Genomic DNA, 21,059 nt, shown 5'->3' with positions numbered 1-21,059 from the left:
TTGCATAGGTTAGGGGCTCAGTCCTATAAAACTGTCTTCCCACCCCCACTTCAGACACCAGTCACTTCTGATCAACCAGCCGTAGATTAGAGATTTCAATTACCTCCTTTTCAAGTTTGATTAATTTGTTAGAGTGGCTCACAGAACTCAGAGAAACATTTTACCTACTAGGTAATTGGTTTATTATAAAAGGATATAACTCAAGAACAGCCAGATAGAAGAGATGCATAGGGCAAAGTGCAGGGAAATGGCTAATAGCTTCCATGGCCTCACTAGCTAGCCACTGTATCTGAATCTCCAGATATTCACCAACTCAGAAGCTCTCGGAGCCCCATATTTTGGAGTTATTTATGGAGGCTTTGTATAGAGCAAGAGTAGAGAAGACTTTTTAGACACCTTTGACAATCCAATATGCAGTCACTGTCAGCCATGACTATTATGTCAGGTGATGTGATACAACTGAGGTAAAGGGATATAACTGGAACACCCTTAGGAAGGGCCTGAACACCCAAAACCACAAGTCTGGACACTTGAATAAGGACTCCATCTGGACACATCTGATGTGTGTGGGACATCCAACTGCTGTGAGCTATAAGAACTGAGAACTGCCCGACCAGTGTGGCTCAGTGGTTGAGCATTGACCTCTGAACCAGGAGCACAAGTTTGATTCCAGGTCAGGGCATATGCCCAGGTTGCAGCCCGATCCTTGATGGGGACGTGCAGGAGGCAGCCAATCAATGATTCTCTCTCATCACTGAGGTTTCTATTTCTTTCTCCCTTCCTCTCTGAAATCAATAAAAATATACTTTAAAAAACCCACAAAACTCAGAACTCTGACCACCCAATGCTTGGACTTGGCTGTACCACACAGGTCACTCTCAGATCCCTGCCAGAGTTCCGCTCCATGGGACACATGCCACGTGCCACCATTGTAACCACCTGGCTTGAGAGTAACACCTGCCTTGCCACCTGTGGATGCTGCCAGTGACTGGGACTTTGTGCTGGATGCTCACTCTGCTGTCTTCACTTCTATCATAAGTTACCCCTCTCTATGTGTAACCTGAGCTCTCTAGAGGTCTGGAGGTAAGACTGAAAGTTCCAATTCTCTAATCACTTGGTTGGGGTTGGCTCCATTAGCAACCAGTCCCCTTTCTTAAGTGCAGTCCGAAGGTCACCTCATTAACATAACAAAATATACCTCTGTGGTTCTCATCACTTAGAAAATTCCAAGGGTTTTAGGAGCTCTGTGCCAGAAATGATGAGGGTGAAAAGGAAACATAGATTTCTTACTATAAATCACAATATCACATTTGGGTTGCAATTTTAATTTTTCAAATATTTTTATTACTTTTTACTATGGATAGCTGTTGCAAAAGTTTGAGAGCTACTCAGTTTCTAGTCTTGACCACTGCAGTCCTTTCTTCTAGGGTGAGCTTTCTAGATTCTAAATCTGATCACATTCTGGCACTGCTACCTCTTTTGTAGTTCCTCATAGTCACCTGTGGGATACATCCAAATTCTTCACATAAATTTAGAGATTTGTAATCATCTGGCTTCTCCAGCCTCATCTGCTACTCCCTCCCCATATGCATGTAGCTCCTTACCCAAACAATCCTCCACAATTCCTTGAACTCAGCATTCTTCTACATGGCTCTGGGTTTTTATACTATCATTTCTTTTGTTCAGATGTGCTACCCTCCACTGTCTGCCTAACTAAACTACACACTCTGCAGGCTTCTGGTTATTGAAGTCTATATAGCATTCTGACCATTCCTTGGGTAGAATTTTGAATGCATGCTCATGGACAGTTTCATGGTAGTCAGCAAAAGTTCCACACTTTCCCCTCAATGCAGGGCAGGGAGAATACCTCCAAGCTTCACATACACAATGTACATTTTGATGTATTTCCTTCCAGTAGATATGCTAACTTTTACAAAATTTTAATTACAGCTTATATTCAGTTCTATTTTCCACATCTTACTTTAAACATGGTATCCTAAGATTTTTTTTCCCATGTTATCTCATTGCTTCTTTAGCATAGCATTATAAAGGTCTTTAAACTATATGATCAGACATGTGATTTGCAAAATAAGTCTGCTCATGGTATAAAGGGCTGATGAGAGTGTGAAACCAGAAAAAAATAAGGCAGCAGTTTATTTGATCAGTCAGGCAAGAGACAAGAGGCAAAGAGGACTTGAACAATGTAGAGCCAATGAGGAAAAAAAGGATCCTAAAGACACTAGAACAGGTACAAGAGAATTTAGGAAGAATGACAGGCCTTGTGAAAGATTTCATGTGGCAGGTCAGGTAGCAGCAGCTGCCCCTATAAGATGCTGCTTTGAACCAAAAATCAGAGGAGACACTATGGAGGGAAGTTTTACAGAGAACAATAATGAGCTGAGTTTGCACACTAATATAACCATTTTAGGAGTCTTCTACATTCAGACAATAGTTGAATGATTGAGAGTGTACTAAATATGAAAAACAAGTTATAGGAAATACATAAAATATATATTTTAAATTTGAGAATTGCAGTCATAAGAACTATCAGGGCACATTTTTAAAATTTAGATATAATATAGAGATTTTTAGGGCACATATTACCTCCAGAAAAAGAAGAGTTAATGAAATAATAAAATGTTATGCATTTTATTTTTATATCAGCTATGAATAACCTTTATATAATCATATATAAAATATGTTCATTATCATAATAGTAACCACTTAATTTGGACCTTTCTAGTATTTGTTCTCTAACTATGTTGGGAAGATAGGAAGAAGGAATATGGAGGGATTATTTAAGACAGCTAAATTCCTTATTTTCCAGAGCAGAAATCTGAGGATAGTATCTAAAACTGAAACAAATTAACAAATAGCAATATAAGAATGTTACTTACAAATGAGTATTTAAACACCTAAAAGGCTTGAAATTGTGAAAGCAGGAAAAGGGACTCAGGCAGGAGGCCAACGGGTTTTTAAAAATATTTCCTATCAGACATGTAAAATTATTTGGAATTTTAAACTTCACAATAATTAAACAATAACCAGAATACAGTTAAAACCTATACCTATATGTATTTTAACACACAATTAGAAAATAGCATATATCATAAGGATCACCTCAATGAATTGTCAAACATGAATGCTCTCATGTAACCATCAACCAGGTTAAGAAATAGGATATTTCAGCACCCAGAAGTTCCTTTTAATGTTCTCCACATCATTAAGGCTGTCTTTCTATACAAAAGTGACCACTATCCAGACTACTATTATAGAATTAGAGGCCCAGTGCACAAGATTATGCACAGGTGGGGCCCATCCAGCCCACCCCGATAGGGGCCTATTGGGCAGGGCCGGCCAGGGGGGAGGGGATGCAGGAGGATGGCTGCCCCATCCCAGATCAGGGTTGTGGGGGCCAGTCAGGGGTTAGGCTGGCCGAGGGAAGGGGCGATGGCAGTTGGCCAGTTGGCCCCGCCCTTAATCAGGGTAGGGGAGGGCCAATTGGGGGCGGGTCCAGCCGAGGGGAAGGGCCAAGGGGGGTTGGCCTGCTGGCCCCCCCCCACCCCATTGAACTCCAGTCAAACTCTCAGTCTAGGGGACAATTTGCATATTAGCCTTTTTTTATATAGGATAGTACTGCATGTTTTGATAACTTTGTATAAATCAAGTAACATAGACTGTGTTCTTTTGTATCTAGCTTCTTTTACTTAAGATTGTATTTTGTGAAATTCGTCCATGCTTTTGCATGTAACTGCAGTCATTAATTTTTAACACAATATAGTATTTTCCTATATAAAATACCACAATCATTGGTATGTTTATCTATTCTACTGCTAATGAATTCTTAGTTTACATTTGGGGCTATTATGAATAATTCTGTGAACAGATCTGTACATGAATTATAGTGCATGTGTTTACTTATTTTTGTTAAGTAGCTGGGTTATATGCAAAAGCATATGTTCAATTTTCATAGATAATGTTTAAATAATTTTCCAAAGTGGTCATACCAATTTATGTTCCCACCAGCAATGTGTGAGAGTTACCATTGCTCCACATCTTACCAAGACTTGATATTTTCAGTCTTTTTAATTTTAGGAAGTCTTGTGTGTGTGAAGGGGTATCTGATTATGGCTTTCTTTAAGTAGTATTCCTTCATTTTTTTTTTTATGGAGTTGAATATTTAAAATTGTCTACTGTGAAGTGTTTAAGTCTCTTGCCTATATTTTTATTGAAATTGTGTTTTTCTTACTGATTAGTATGAGTTCATTATATATTGATTAGTATAAGTTCATTATATATTCTGAATATAAAATAATCCTTTTGATGAGAACCTTTGTATTCCATTTAAGATAATTTCTTTACATTAAAGTCATGAAGCTATCCTAACTCTATGTTATGTCAAAGTTGTTATATTTTTATGTAATTAATATAATTTTATTGATTTCAGAGGGTATGCGAGAGGGAGAGAGAGATAGAAACATCAATGATGAGAGAGAATAATTGATCCGCTGCCTCCTGCACATCCCCTACTGGGGATGGGAGTCTAAAACCTGGACATGTGCCCTGACCAGGAATTGAACCAGCACCTCCTGATTCATAGGTAGATGCTCAACCACTGAGTTACACCAGTCTGCCTATGTCAAGATTTTGTTGTTCCATTTTTGCTTTTAGATATACAATTTGACTGGAACTGATTTTATTTTTTGATATGATGTGAGGTAGTGTCAATTCTCCTTAAATTAATTTGTGAATCAAATAAGTACCTGTTGAAAAAACAAAGTCAATAGAACTTTTTGAAATTATATAAGCGGATTCTAAAATTTCTTATACAAATAAACAAGCAATAATGTCCAACAAATTCTGACAAAGTTGAACAATTGCCTGGGATTGGCCTATTAGTTGTGTAAGTGGTACACAGAACACTTCCTGGGGGTGGGGAGGAGCATCATTAATCCTATAGTTTATTTAAAAGGCCCTGAGAATGAGGTATGTACAATATACATGATTGTACAGAACAGCTTTGACCCTACTATAAATGTACTAAAAACCTACATTGATTAAAACTGTTATTGGCTCCTTGATAGGTAGATTGATTACTGCAAAAAAGGAAAAGTCCCCAATTGTTAATAAATAATGTTGAGGAAACTAAATAGAATCTCTACCTTACAACTTACAACAAAATAAACATTATATAAAACAAAATATAACCCTATATAATAAAAGGCTAATATGCAAATCGACTGAATGGTGGAACAACTGGTTGCTATGATGCACACTGACCCCCAGGAGGCAGACGCTCAATACAGGAGCTGCCCCTTGGTGGTCAGTGTGCTCCCACAGGGGAGCACCGCTCAGCCAGAAGCCAGGCTCATGGCTGGCAAGCGCAACAGTGGTGGCGGGAGCCTCTCCCACCTCCATGGCAGCACTAAGGATGTCTGACTGACGGCTTAGGCCCGCTCCCCAGAGGAGTGGGCCTAAGCCATCAGTTGGACATCCCCTGAGGGCTCCCAGACTGTGAGAGGGCACAGGCCAGGCTGAGAGACGCCCCTTGAGTGCATGAATTTTGTGCACCAGGCCTCTAGTTTAAAAATAATCAGAGTGGGGGACTTCTGTCTCTATTTGAGCAAACCAAAAAAGAAAGAAAAGATCAATGAATTCCACTGCAAAAATAATCTCTGCAAGGTAAAAACAGAAAATGGCAAAAGATATGTTAAAATTATAATTAATATCACAAGTAAAAGGCTGTTTACTTAAGTAAAGAGCTCCTTGGAAAACAAAACCAATAAATCAATAAAAACACAGGCAAAAGACAGGAACAGAAAACTAAACAAATGCCTTACATAAAAAAAAACAAAAAACACAAAGCTGTCTTTAAATACTGTACAAAAATATTCACCCAACCTCACTCATAGTGAGGTTTTATAAGCTTGGACTGACAGAGATCAAAATATTGGATTATCTGTTGTGTTGCTATGGGGAAAAACTCATTCATTAAAGATGGGATTATTAATTTCTGACAACAATCAGGGATTAATCTAATGCCTATATTGTTTGACCTTGCAATTCTATGGCTACTTACCAGTGTATTCATTGAAGTATTGTTCTGAATAGTAAGATATTGGAAATATCGCTAAATTTCCATTTGTAAAGGATTGGTCAATCGAATTATGCTACAATGGGATATTATGTACTTGAAAAAGAAGAGGAGAAAGAGGAAGGAGCAAAGGAGTAAAAGAAGAAAAAGATAACTTTATTTGAATTTATATGCAATGGTGTCCAAGATAAGTAAAAAAATCCAGGAGATATAGTATGCTACCATTTGTGGGAGAAATAAAAGAATATGAATGTCTTCTGGAAAGATATCCAAAATCTTACAATAGAATTTGTGTTTATGGAGAAGAACCAGGTTTCTGGGATGCAAGGGAAGAAAAAAAATAATTTTTTTTCCTGTTCTCCCTTTTATAATGTTTGAATATCTACTCTGAGTAGATTTTACCCATGCAAAAAGATAAATGAAATAACAATAAAAAGTACAAAGAAAAGCAAAACAGGAGGGAGTACAGTGAAACTCCATACTGGTAACGTATTGCTACTCTTTGTTGCACATGGATTATGCACCAAAATCTTCATATGCATCAGTGTCTGAAGACTTCATGTAGTAGTTGTTACTATGTAGTAGTTGTTAGTATTCCCATATTATCATGCATCCTATCTAATAAAAGAGTAATATGCAAATTAACACTCACTCCGCTACACCCACCAGCCACGCCTACCAGTCACGCCCACCAGCCAATCAGAGCGAATATGCAAATAAACCCAACCAAGATGGCTACAGCCACAGAGAGCAGGGGGAGGCTTGGGTTTCCCTGGCAATGGAGGAAGCCAAGCTTTCTGTCTGCCCTTGCTGGCCTAGGCCTCCACTCAAGGCTACAAAGTTTCAATGATAGAAGACAAATATAGCCCAACAGAAATGGCGGCAGCCATGGAGCTGGAAAGAGCAGGAGGCTAGGGTTGCCCGCGGCAATGGAGGAAGCCAAGCTTTCCGCACACCCTGGCCAGCCCAGGCCTCCGCTTAAGGCTACATAGTTTCAATTATAGAAGATACATAAATACCCCAAAAAAAGGCTGCCGCCTCGGAGCAAGCAGAAGGCTTGGCTCCACTCCAGGCTACAAAGTTTCAATTGTAGAAGAGAAATAAACCCCAGATACCAGGGCCTCTGCTTGGGTCACCAGGGGGCATGGCCGGCCTGCAAACCACCACAGGCCCCTGGCCCAGGCCATCCCATGCCCCAAGGGAACCCCCACCCTGATCCGGGACATCCTTCAGGGCAAACCAGCTGGCCCCCACCTGTGCACCAGGCCTCTATCCTAGCTAATAAAAGAGTAATATGCAGATTGACCATCACTCCAGCACACCAGATGGTGGCCCCCATGTGGTCAAAGATCCTGCCCCCATGTGGACACAAGATGGCCACCACAAGATGGCCAGCAGGGGAAGGCAGTTGGGAGGGACCAGGCCTTAAAGAGAGGGCAGTTGTGGGTGATCAGGCCAGCAGGGGAGGGCAGTTGGGAGGGACCAGGCCTGCAAGGGAGTGCAGTTGGGGGCGATCAAGCCTGCAGGGGAGAGCAGTTAGGGGTGACCAAGATGGCAGGGGAGAGCAGGTGGGGGCGACCAGGCCTGCAGGGAAAGGCAGTTAGGAGGGACCCAGGCCTGCAGGGGAGAGCAGTTAGGGGTGACCAGGCCTGCAGGGGAGGGAAGTAAGGGGTGACTAGGCTGGCAGGGGAGCAGTTAGGCATCAATCAGGCTGGCAGGGGAGTGGTTAGGGGGTGATCAGGCTGGCAGGCAGAAGTGGTTAGGAGCAATCAGGAAGGTATGCAGGCGAGCAGTTGGGAGCCAGCAGTCCTGGATTGTGAGGCCCAGTGGGATCGGGCCTAAATGGGCAGTCGGACATCCCTCGAGGGGTCCCAGATTGGAGAGGGTGCAGGCTGGGCTGAGGGACACACACACCCCCGTGCACAAATTTCATGTACCGGGCCTCTAGTTAGTTAATAACAAAGCTGTGATCCTTACCTGGCTGGGTCAGGGTGAAACTGTGCACATTTTGTACTATACTTTTTCTTGCTACAACACATTTTGCTGAGATTCTCTTTAACTTGATGGTGCCACATCTCACTAGCCAACTTCTAAGCCATCTCTTTTTACTTGCCCCTCTGCATTCCCTCTCCACCCTCTCAGGCTCACACAAACCCATGTACATACAGAAATGACTGTTTGGAAAGCAAGCACCTACCGTGAAGTGACCCAGAACTTTGTACTGTTCCATGGATAATTGTAGGAAACCAACAAATAGTTTTCATGCTCAAGACATATGTGAGTAATTGGTCAAAGTTAAGTGGCATCCATCCTACTCTGCATAGCTGGACTGTTCATGCAACCCTCAACCCTTGCATTCCTTTGCAGTGTTCTGTTTACATAGGCGAAATTCTAAGCACATGGCTATATCTTAGGCTGTCTTCATGATCTGATCGGATTCCAAATGGTCAAAAGACAGGGAGCAGGATAGAGTTCATTCAAAACATGTAATTGCTGGTTAATCCGCGAAAAGGTAAAGTGGCCTCTTGTCATCAGGGTGGAAGCGTGTATTCACAGCCATGGAGTCAGATACACCTACGTGGGTTCCCAGTTCTTTTAATAACCTGCTGTATAACTTGGGTAAGTTTCTTAACCTTTTTTAGCTTCAGTTTCCCAAATGACAAAAATGGGAATAATAATACTGGCTGCCTCATGGACAGAATTGTTAAGACAATTAAAAGAAATGAAAGCATTATCCTAAATACTCAAAAGTGCTAGATAATTGTTGTTTTAGGTACTATTTGAATATCCTACCAGCCAAACCATCAGAAAGTCCTATTGGTTCTTCCTCTATAACATAACCTAAAGGAGACACTTCTTCCCTCTTCTACAACTTGTTCCCTGCGTTACCTAGTTTCCCGAATTCCATTCTTTCACTTCACATATCAGAATGTCTGAGGATCTTTGCACACTTCTCTCTACATCTGTGTAGCAGTTCATTCAGATCATTTACCTCAGGTCCTGACATGCACATCACCAGCTTAGAGAGGCTTGCCCCAACCAAAGTAAGCTTTTGTTTCGTATATCCTTCAGAGCCTAGAACGGTGTTAAATAAATATTTGTCCTTCAAAATATTACTGTACTACATTGCATAATGTCATGTAACTTTAAAACAAATTTCTTATTATATGCTGAGTAATTGCAATCCTCACGTGTTTTTCTCTCATCATCAAAAAGCGAACTATTTTTTATCATTTCCCTCTTTTTGTTTTTTTCTTTATTTTATTTCATTTTTTCCCCATCATCATTTATTTCCCTACACCCTCTTTTACTTCCACTCCCTACCCTCCCTTCCTCATTCTTGATCATTTTCTTCATAAGGGAGACCAGTATATTTCAAGACAGAGGTCATTTGAAGTACATGAAAGAAGTTGTTCTCATTTTAATTATTTAAATTTTTTATCAAATTCAAAGAGAAAATCTCAATTTATAGCTAATGTTTCTCTGGCATCTCTCTAAACTTCCTAATCTCTTCCCTTTATCCAATAAAGAGCAAGTAGACAAAGAGACCACAGTCTTAGGTGGGCAACACTATTGTATTAATTAGAATAGGCTTTGCTATGGTAAACACACACACACACACACACACACACACACACACTCTCAGTGGCTCAGTGTCTGAACTGAACAAAAATATATTTCTTATTCACAGTTCATATCTTAATGGGCTGGTGTTCAGGGTGGAAGCAATTCTATGCCACCATTAATCAAGGACCAGTGCCGAGGCTGTACCATCGTACAGCTGCATCACCTAGAACTTGCAGCTTTCTTCATCAAATCAGAGGAAGAGAATTGAGAGAACTGTTTATTGTCAACGAACTTATTTCACCCAGGAGTTACCAGATATTTCCAGTGAGTTGCGATGGGGGTACTGGTGGGAGATGAGAAGGCACAGGAAGGCTGACTCCATCCGCAGTAGCACCAGGTGATGTAAGCTCTCAGGGATAGAGGCGGCTTCTGAAAGGCAGCAGCGGCCATCCTTCCACAACCCCTTTGGTGAGCGGGGTGCAGGCCACTTCCTGGTCTTTGGCATACGTGCCTTTTCTTCCTTTGGCTCTACCAGCCCTTCCAGTGCTCTGGTATGCAACCCGCTGTGTTAAATCCCTCTCTGCTTAAAATATTTAGAGTGGTTTCTGGTTTCCTTTCTAGACTTTGCCTTACTGAAGGCTTCTGATTCAGACAAATGCTTTCCTTTCCTACTGACCATGATTATTGCATGCACCTGAAAGTCTGCAAATCCTTTTATGAGTCAATCTGCTTTCATTCTGGGCAACACGTGGCTGCTTGGCTACAATTGTATTGCCAGTCTTAGTAGTACAGTCCTTCACTAGGAGTCATAATTGGAGCATTTAAAAAAATAATTTTTACTTCAAGAAATTCTCCCAAACAATTATTCCTGTGAGGATTTTAGGTCCTACGTTTTCTGGAACTGTTCTAATTGTGCATGTGCTACATGCTATTCCTCTGACTGCTCCTGACATTACTAAATCCTGCGTCCTGCCCTGAGAACATTGCCCCTTGCAAAATTGTTAGTTCTCCTATCATACAGGTGGTGTGGACATTTATTGTTTTTGAAGTCCATCATTTATTCCCACTTATTTGGAAGGAGCCTCTCTATTGGGCTCCAGGAGAAGGGGCCTTTTCTGCCTCAGGCTTTTAGGTGAGTTCAGTGGTGCTCTTGATCAAATAGGGTTCCATGTAGGGCCAGTCTCATGCTTCCCACCTAGAACTGTAACCTGGACCCAGACTGACAAAGAAGACTGGACATAGTGTCCTCTTGATGACAACAGCCTAAGGGGCTGTCCACTGGTTGTTGCTAGTGCCTATCTGCTGGCTGTGGGCCATGCGTTAGGCCTGGCCTCTCAGCCTTGCCTTTCATTTTTATGAGCTCTCCCATATTCACCTGGTAACTTGCTTCTCTGTTTAAGTTGAACAGTATTACATTCTTCCAGCTTAAAGAACCATATAAAGAGAGAGGAGTTATATATATTTTTTGTTTCGTTTTAATTGTGGTAAAATATTCATAGCATAAAATTTATCATCTGAACTATTTCAAGTGTACAATCCAGTACTGGGACGTGCATTCACACTGATGTGCAACCAAGATCTAAAACTCTTTTCATCTTGAAAAACTGAAACTCTACACCCGTTAAGCAATAACTCACTTTTCCTCCCTGACCTCAGCCACTGGCAACCACCATTCCATTTCCCAGCTCTATACATTTGATTATTTGAGGTGCCTCATATGGGTGGAATCATACAGTAGTTGTCCTTCTGTGACTAGCTTATTTCACTTAGCATTATGTCCTCAGGGTTTGTTTTTTTCATGTTGTAGTATGTGTCAGAATTTCTTTCTTTTTAAGACTGAATAATATTCCATTGCATGTGTAAACCACATTTTGTTTATCTATTCACCCATCAATGGACACTTGGGTTGCCCCTACTTTTTGGTTATTGTGAATAATGCTGTTATAAACATGAATATACAAACATTTTTTGAGACCATGCTTTCAATTATTTTTTGGTATATATATGCAGAAGTGGAACTGCTGGGTCACATAGTAATTCTGTTTTTAATTTCTTGAGTAACATAAATACTGTTTTTCATAGCGACTGCACCATTTCACATCCCATCAATAATGTACAAGGGTTCCAATTTCTCCACATTCTCACCAGTATTAGCAAATAACGTGTTATTTCCTACATTTTTTTATAGTTGCCATCTCACACCCTTTTTCTAAATACGTGTTACACCAAGGACAGTCTCTTGTATTCAGAAATGAGTTATGCAGGATAAAATGAGCAATTAAATACTAGCCTAAGTCCCTTGGGGAAGAGTTGGCTGGCTTTCTCCCTCGGGCTCCTGGACCCAGTCTGTTGTTGTTGTTTTTCACTCTTCCCACTTCTGCTCAGATTCCTTCCATTACTAATTCTTTAAAACTAAAGAGAATGAAGTAGTACACTTGTTAACTACACTTGCTTGTACATTTGCTTCCTCTCATGATGAGTCCCTCACCATTTTAGAAAGGGCTTAACACATGCCATGTTAACACTTTCAAAATGAAAGTTTGAGGAAAATTAAAAAAAAGTTAAGCCTGGCAGGCATGGCTCAGTGGTTGGACATTAACCTATGAACCAGGAGGTTACAGTTCGATTCCCGGGCTGGGCACATGCCCGGGTTTTGAGCTTGATCCCCACCCAGTGTGGGGCGTGCAGGAGGTAGCTGATCAATGATTCTCTCTCATCATTAATGTTTCTGTCTCTCCCTCTCCCTTCCTCTCTGAAATCAATAAAAAAAAATATTTTTTAAAAGTTAAGAAGGAAACTGGAAACACCTACTAGGAACATGCAAACAAGATGACTAAGGCCCTTCTCTTATTAAGGAAGCATTTAGGATCTTTCAAAAGCACTAGTATTGCTGGTTCTGACTTGAGATAACCTGAATAAAGAAAGGTTGGAACCAGTGCTTGGCACTCACCTTTCAAATGCTTCACAGCCAAGACTCAGACGCCTAAATGTCTCCCAGGGAAGAGCTGCATCTCTGACAGCCTCACTCTGTGCCGGCACATTTCGTAGGTTTGCAACGTTTTTGGATTTCTTTAGCTGTGCCTGAACCAGAAGGTCTGAAAAGCTTGGCTAAGTGTGAGCAAAGGAGCCAGGCAACCCTTAGATTCTCAGCCAGCCTGTTCCCAGCCAGATGACTTTGAACAAGGTCCTTCAGCTCGCTGAGCTCCAGTTTCCTCATCTGTGAAACAGGAGTAATACTTCCTGCATGCGGGCCTACTGTGATGATTAACTGACACTGACTTAACAGGCTCTTTACAAATGAATAATTCATTTTATTTATTCTGTGCAGAAATAAGAATGGTTGGTGGTCATTATCTGAAAATAAAAGCAGAAGTGTGCCTAGTCTTTGATTGGGCTTTAGCTGTCCTTGAATTTTTTTGAGAGCTCTCAACAACTATCCTGGATGTCTCATGTTTTTCAAAGGGCTGAACTTTTGGTTATTTTTTTCCAAGCCACATATTTATTCAAGAAACATCTCTAATTTTTTTCTTTTTTTAGAAAACATCCGTTTCCACTTTTGTATAGCCTACAATAGATTTCTGTTATATTCTAATTTTCCTGTTAGCATAGTGCTTGCATATGTGTGCCTATACGCTATGTGTACACAAACACACACATATTATATTCCCTTAACTATTACAATGAAAATTGGAAAATGCCTTTATGAATAGAACTTTTATCAAATATTTCCAAAAATATACTTTGATATTTTATTTTTTATTGATTTCAGAGGGGAAGGGAGAGGGAGAGAGATAGAAACATCAATGATGAGAAAGAATCATTGATCGGCTGCCTCCTGCATGCCCCACACTGAGGATCAAGCCCACAACCCGGGCAGGTGCCCTGACCAGGAATCAAACCGTGACCTCCCGGTTCATAGGTCAACGCTCAACCACTGAGCCAAGCTGGCCGAGCTTCTTTTATATTTTTGACCTTCACAGAAACCCAATGCAGTAGCAGGAGAAGCAGGTAATATTTCCCTGGTTTCACAGATGAGATTTGGGGAAGTGTGTGACTTGCCTGAGACCTCAGAGCCAGTAGAGCTATATCCAAATCCAATATTATCTTCTCCATATCTTACCACCTCCCCACAGGGCCATGCACTGGAGGGCTGCTGGTGAAATGAATGGAAAGGAAAACAGAAATGGAAGGCTTGAAAGCCTTTTTGGAATTTGGAGGGACTAGTATTAACAAACAACTGAAATGTCATGCTCAAAGTCTAACAAGAATTCGGTGCATTGGGGGCATTTGAATTGCTTCAGAATTTATGGATATATTCTTTAAAAAAGGAAAATGTGCACGTTCCAGTTCTCCACTTTCTCAAGTGTGTTGTTCTTATGTCACAAATAAGAGATTCATCTTCTTCTTTATAGACCAGATTTACAGCTTAAATTTTCTGAATACTTCTTCTGAATACTTCTGAATACTTCTTCTGGTGCACACTTTCTATTTTTAAAAATTCATATTTATACCCCATATATTTAATTCCTATACTACTGACGTTTAGAAAGGATGTGAGGAAGTTTATGTATCTGGCATTGTGGTTAAGAATAAATAAATAAATGAATAAAGAAAATGTGTCTGGATCTATTTCCATGTGTCATACTTATTTATTTTTCAGGCCTTAAAACCTCTACAACTGGCCTAAATTGGAATAGCCATATTCTAAAACAATTGGCTTATATTTAAGCAGCAAAATATGTTCATAATTGGTCCCCCACCAGAGAATTTATCATATGAAAACACCACTCTTCACATTCCAACCCTGTGTGTACATATATAAACACACATACAATTATGATCATAAAAGTTAGAGTACTATTACTTACATAAGTGAGAAGTAGAAAACTTAAATTTTCAACAAAATTGAAATGATTGAAGAAATTATAGATCAAAATTATAGATGGATTATGGAGCAACTGCTAACTGATCATTTTGAAGAATTTGTAGCACTATACAAAAAATAAAGGGTGTGGTTTTTTTTTGCCTTATTAGAGAAAGAAACACAAAATTATATCTATCTTCTGTTTATAACCATGAAAACATGACAATTGCACATGGACACACTTAAAAAGATCACAGAAAATTTAAAGGGCTTGTTTTTCCCTCCTGTGAATCAGTTAACAGCATTTATATAATCAAAAGCAAAAACTCCTTTGGCATGCACTATGTGAAATTCAACTGAAAAACTGTAGGCTGTTCTGCCCTAATTAAAACGGGTGCTGCAGACATGGAGTGATAGCAGAGAGCTGAGCATGAGCACTGACTTCGTACCACAGAGAGAAAGTTGAGAACGATGAGTAGGAGATACCCCAACTCCTATGGGCCAAGGGCTATCCCTTATGTCATCTCAAAACAATAAAAGCATGCTCTACATTCCATGTATCTGGTAGGGCATCAGGGCCCCAGACATCATATCTTTAAATCATTGGATCCCAAAGGGAAACTAAAATTGCACGAGAAGGGAAAATACCACACAGTGGGGGGAAAAAACCATTTTTTGTAAGTCTTTATTTTTTAGTTGCTCCTCCCATAGTAATGCACTGAAAGGCATAACAGTTTATATTGTACAAAGCATTTGAAGAAAGTACCTCAACTTGCCGATTATTTCAAAATGAGATTACAAACAAAAAGAAAACAAATCTGGTTCCCCAATAAAGGGCAAAATAACTGAATACAGTCTGTTATTTACGTCTCTCTTTTAACATAAGGTCTGGAACACTTCATTTTACAAATAGGATTAACATGAACATAACATCGCACAAGCTTGCAGACAACCAGCATAAAATATGGGTACAGTTTTCAATCAGAAGAATCATGCTTCCATGAAAGAAATTATAATCGTTTATACAATTGAATCGATTTCAGTATTACAAAAACTAAGTTGCATCTATTCGTAGTTAGCTCATTAAGAAAGGAAAACGAAACAACAACAACAACAAAAGGAATGTTAAGAAAAGCCAAACACCATTTGGCACTCCCCATACACAGGTCGAGTCACCTTGGTCCTTTGAAATTCGGAAAGGGGTGTGCCTCAGACTTCATAAAGTAGTGGCTGACTGGAACAGTGCTATTTTAATCAACAAACAATAGTTTGCCAACAAATAAATACAGGATACACGCAACACACAAAAAATTAAACATTAAAAAAAAACAGTGACATGATTGTCTAAAATAAAAGATGTTGTTACAAGGATTTGGCAAACATTTATTAGTGTAGTGGTACAGTGATACTGGTGATGGACAGGTTACTTCACTGACTTAACCTTTTTTGAGCATTGAACATCCATAGTTTACAATATACACATACCCTTTCTCCCTAAACAATGTACTTAAGAAGGCAAAAAGTTAATGGGAAACAAGTACTCCCTGTTATCAGTTTCTCTAATAATCAAGTGTGCATTTCATCCAACTACTTCCATCTTCAAAGGGTTAAATTACATAAAACTTTAACAAAGAAAAAAAAATTAAATCTGTAATTAAAAGCAACTGTTCCCAATCATGTGTCAGGTGATCTTGGACAAAAAAAAAAGAATTCAGTTTCTATGGAGTGTTCATTCCTATCAATGCTGCCATCTCAACTGCCCCTCTCACCCACCCCCTCTCTGGGGCAGGGTGGACTGGAAGATGCCTTTTCCCCAGCAAGTTTTTCATGTTCATTGAATCGCTCTCAGTCGCATCGATCCTCCAGAAGTCAGCAGCTGCCTTTGCTGTGCAAAACAAAATATCGAGAATAAATAGTTTCCTTTTTTCTTTCTTTCTTTTGCTTTCTTTCTTTTATTACTCATTCAGTTTAAGGTCACCAGACTTTAAATGAGTGACCCTTCGGGTTTCTAAGGCATTCTGCTCAGCAGTCTTTTAAATAGTCCTATAGGAAAGAGCCGTGCTACTGCTGGACTTGGTCCCACTCTGTCAACCTTGGGAATGTCATACGTGGCTTATGGACTGGATGGCACTGGATTCTGCGGCAGCCCTTGCCATACTGTGCCACACGTTGGAAGAACTGTGGGATGTCGAATGGAGGGACTCCTTCTCAGACAATGACAACATCATAGCATATGCCTGGGGTGAAAAAAGGAGAGTCTCGGTAAATGGCATTTGAAATACATCACTTTTAATTTGAAGAACAGTGTTGGTGAATGTCAGAGAGAGAAGGGCTGAGTAGGAGCTTCCCCATGGGAGGGTTTGAAAAAGCTGTGGAACATGTTTGTGTGCATGTGTTTTAATGACATGGAATTACTGCTGGCCTTCAGTGCCTAGGGACCAAAACAGTGATATGATCTACAGAAAAAAATCATTAATTATCCTATCTAACATTTCAGTAGTGCCTCCATTAAGAAACAGGAGTCATTCCCTTCCGACCATAATTCAATCATGCATCCACTGTTCATGCACACGTTCAACTCACCAAAAATATCATTGTGTGGAAACTGCAAATATGAATAAGACATATTCATATTTGACAGCACTGTGGCCTAGCCGAAGAAACAGTCCGTGGTGGACTCCTGCATTTTATAACTGAGAGCACTGAAGGTGAATGAGTTGCCCAAGGTCACTTTGACCAATTAGTGAAAAGGCGTAATTTAAATGTATTTCTGCCTAACAATTCAATGTTCTTTTCCCAGTTCCCTTCCATGCTTGAAATATTCAATGCTGACACCCAAAGACTTTGAAAGTTGAGGTAAATCAAGTCAGGTCTATCAAACAACACAATAAGACGCAAGACCCAACAGCATTCTGGCCCACATGTGCTCCCGTGCCTGCTGCGCAGTAGGTGCTTGGAGGTGCTCTGTGCGGAAGTGCCCTTTCTTCCCTGTTATCATGTCAAATTGTAAATAACTGTTCAGCGAATCCGCCACTTGCTGCCAAGTAAAATATTCAAATGAAATGTTTGGTCTTGACTTGGGAGTGAACTTTTCACTGTTGATTTGCTATTGTTGGTCTCATCCATTGCTAAACTTGCTTGTCAAAATGCTGCTGAAGTGGAATCATTAAAGTCCTGCCAAAGACATTCCACTGTCTGTAAACAAAGACAAAATGCCTCTGTTGTGAAGCAGAATTTCATCTCTGGGAGTCATGCTGAGACATGTGGCTGGTCTGTGGTTTCTTCCTAATCATGGCATTCAGTTAGAAAATCTGCCCTTGCAGGCTGGTTTTGATTTGCTGGGTCATCACTCCAAATGTACACATTTGACTCTTATGTATGCAATTTGCCTTCTGGACCTCTACAAAATCTCAGTAGATACCTAACAAATATGTCCTAAGCCTCTACACTATTCCAGGCACTGTGTTAGGTCTCAGGGAATCAAGCATAAACAATACGGAGTCCCTGTCCTTTATATAGTTTAAAGAATGGGTGAAATGAGCATTGAAATGAAACTATTCTAATTATGTACCCAGTGTTAGAGAGCAAAGATAAAAACTATTATGAAATGGTTTTTAACAAAACCTATTCTGATATTTGGAAAGCTGAAAGAGAGTACAGAGAAAATTTTGGAATCCTGAGTTTTAATCCTGGCTTCTCACCTCAACTAGTTGTGTGACCTTTGGCAAATTGCTTAACCTTTCAAGGTCACTTTCCTCATATAAAACGGAAATTGTAACAAAAACCTGCCTCCAATGGTTGTGGAGGAATCACAGCACTAACTTCCATAAAGTGCCTAGCCCTGTGTACCTAACATAAATAGTACGTATAATCATGAAATTAATTTTTGTAGGATAAGGTTTTTCAGAGAGGATTCCAGGTAACATGTAGCCACTGTTGTACTGGTCAACTATCTGGGACTCGATCACTATGAAAATCACAGAGTAAATAGAGGAATGTTTTGAGTAAAGCATCTGCCTTTTGGTAATCAAAGGAAATAAACATTTTCATGCACAAGGATCAGTTTCAAGCACATAACTAAAAGTTAATAACAGTCGAATAAATGAATAGTCTCATGAAAGACAGTTTGCAGAAAGGCCTGACTGTTTTCAAACCAATACATATGACATTATCAAGTAACAATAAAAATATGAGCTAGGATTGCAAAATGCTATTATTTCTGGTGATGGTAATTGTTAACTCAGCTAGGCAGTCACTTTATGTCAAAAATGCTGGTACTGAAATATATCACACCAGTTATCTCTAGATTTTCAGGCCCTTCTGCTTTCCATTCACTTCTGACAGTTTAAAGGATTTTTAGGTATTATGTCTTATAATAAAAAGCGTTTTTGTGGAATAATTTTTATTAATTAAAAAGGGACCCCCAGTATCTCTGATCAACTGGGAAGGAAGAATGGAGAATCAAGGGTTTAAAACAATATTGGCCACCTCTTATGGTTGCCTCAAAGTGAAAATGGGGTGTCTACTCTGGCTAGTTTACTTTTCACGTTAGAAACGGAACAATTCATTTATATCCCCATTGACTTATCAAGCAGAAAGAGCTCCTGGATATCTGCTCCATTCACCCCACTTTACAATGAGGACATGGTATCTACAGTCATGGTGCTCTATTCTCAAGTTCATGGAGTTTTGGAAACTCCACTGTTGGGGCAGGCTGCTTTTACTTCAGTTCAGAAAGAACATTTATGTTGCCTATTAGCATACATGATATCTTAGAGTTTTTACTGAATTTACTGATTTGTAAAAACGTATATTATTCTGTTGGCAAAATATTTTCCCCACCTTAGTTGAGATATGACCACATTTGCTCTTAAGAGCAGCCCCAAACATCTCAGTCAAATAGAAAATGTACAAGTCGTATGGTCACCACTTCCAAAATGGATTAATAAGTCAAATACTTAGACCAAAGTGACCAACAAATATGGTAATAAAAGGAAGTTTCTTTTTTTTTTAATTGATCTGAATAACAATCTGGTTGAGTGCAGATATCACACAGAAAGTGCTGACTTCCTCTTTTTGTGATAAAAGATCTGAGGCTCTTTTAATTGGTATTTAGGGATCATTAAGTGGATTTATTTTAGTTACCATAGAGCTGATAGAATGCTGTAGAGCCCAACGAACTTGGGCACCATTCATAAATTCATTCAATAAAAACTGATATATTTTATTTCTAGACCTGCCTTTAAGTTGCTGCAGACTATCGGCAACTCACTTTATCTCTGATTTTCAGTTTACTCGTAAATTCTATAATTAAATGACTTGTAAATTAACTATATATAGCGAGGCACAAAAAAATAGAAGATAGACTTTACTTTCTAAAATATCTTAAAATATAATTAGGTTGACATAAATTGTAGACACAAGGCAATTAGAAAACAATTCTGATGTAATATATAAGTAGGTGCAAGCAACATTACGGTCTATCAATACAGGAGTAAGGGAACTGGGACATAAAGGAGCGATTATTACAGGATAGGCTTTGTCACAGAGTTTCTGTGCAGAATGCAGCCATATTAATTGCTGTATTGGTTAACTATTCTGGATTCAGTCATAGGAAGTCAAGATGTGAACATTGTGAGTAAAGTATCTGAACCTGTTCAGATTCTAGAATACTGCAAACCAAGAATAGCTGCCTTGCGGCATCAAAGACACACTGTCACCAGGATGCCATACTGCCGGAAGATATATACCTGTGATTTGGACTTTCTGTGTAACGGCTGTTTAAGTTCCTCTGGCACATGGGAAGTACTAAAAGAAGAGAGCTCAGCTTCAGTATATTGATTATCTTCCATTTTCCTCATTTTGAGGCTATCTGTGAAGTGCCTTATATGATCTAGAGCAGAAAGTCCAATTTTGTATTCTTCCTCTTTATACCTAAAATGAACCAATAGGAGAGCACAGAGGATTTTTTTTTTCTTTTTCAGTATGTTATGCAACCAAATCACTTTTCATTTGAATCTATACAGTTGTCGAATGTCATATTATATTTGCAGGAAAAAGTAGCATGCATCAATTATTGGGTGCTTTAAAAGGTTCACAAATATTGTATATTAAGATATATTTCTTTCAAAATTTTTCATAACTAAAGCAAGCATATATTTGACATAAAGAGGTAAAGTCAATGACATGTGGAATCAGCAATGCAGTGGAGACAGAATTCATACCTTTATCATTTCCATTTAAAATAAAGCCAGTTATGATAATATTTAGTTAGCACCCACTATCCATATGAAAATATAATATTCCTATCAATTTAACTATTTGGTTAATTTTTCCATGTAAAAATCTATCATCTATATGGATTACATATATATCAAGTGAAGTGAAATTTACCTCAATATTTAAGTAATAACACCAGGTTATTGAATGAATTAGATAATATTGAAATCTCTATTTTTCTTTAAGTTTTTTAGGTAGAGTCTACATAAATGATTGGGTACTTGTGTAATTTCCATTTACCCTTCCTACGCAGGT

At 39.3% G+C, this 21,059-nt stretch overlaps 1 protein-coding gene across 11 annotated transcripts in view; it reads right to left on the bottom strand.

Moving 5' to 3' along the window:
* Positions 1 to 15,191: 15,191 nt before the first annotated feature.
* Positions 15,192 to 21,059, bottom strand: part of MECOM (MDS1 and EVI1 complex locus) — a 591,080-nt gene continuing 585,212 nt past the window's right edge. For 6 of the 11 annotated variants that reach the window (XM_080656196.1, XM_080656202.1, XM_080656197.1 and 3 more), the window contains 2 exons: positions 20,276 to 20,459; positions 15,194 to 16,762 (listed from right to left, as the gene is read on the bottom strand). In XM_080656196.1, the coding sequence (XP_080512322.1) occupies positions 16,628 to 16,762; positions 20,276 to 20,459 (319 nt within the window). In that variant the 3' untranslated portion in view covers positions 15,194 to 16,627. Of the gene's footprint in view, positions 16,763 to 20,275; positions 20,460 to 21,059 lie in introns of all 11 variants that reach the window. The other 5 variants (XM_080656192.1, XM_080656195.1, XM_080656200.1 and 2 more) reach the window with 2 other exon arrangements.

The sequence above is a fragment of the Plecotus auritus genome (genome assembly GCF_963455305.1).
Source record: "Plecotus auritus genome assembly, chromosome: 2".
Classification (NCBI taxonomy): domain Eukaryota; kingdom Metazoa; phylum Chordata; class Mammalia; order Chiroptera; family Vespertilionidae; genus Plecotus; species Plecotus auritus.
Note: the sequence above shows the minus strand (reverse complement) of the source record. Positions and strands in the feature narration are given on the sequence as shown.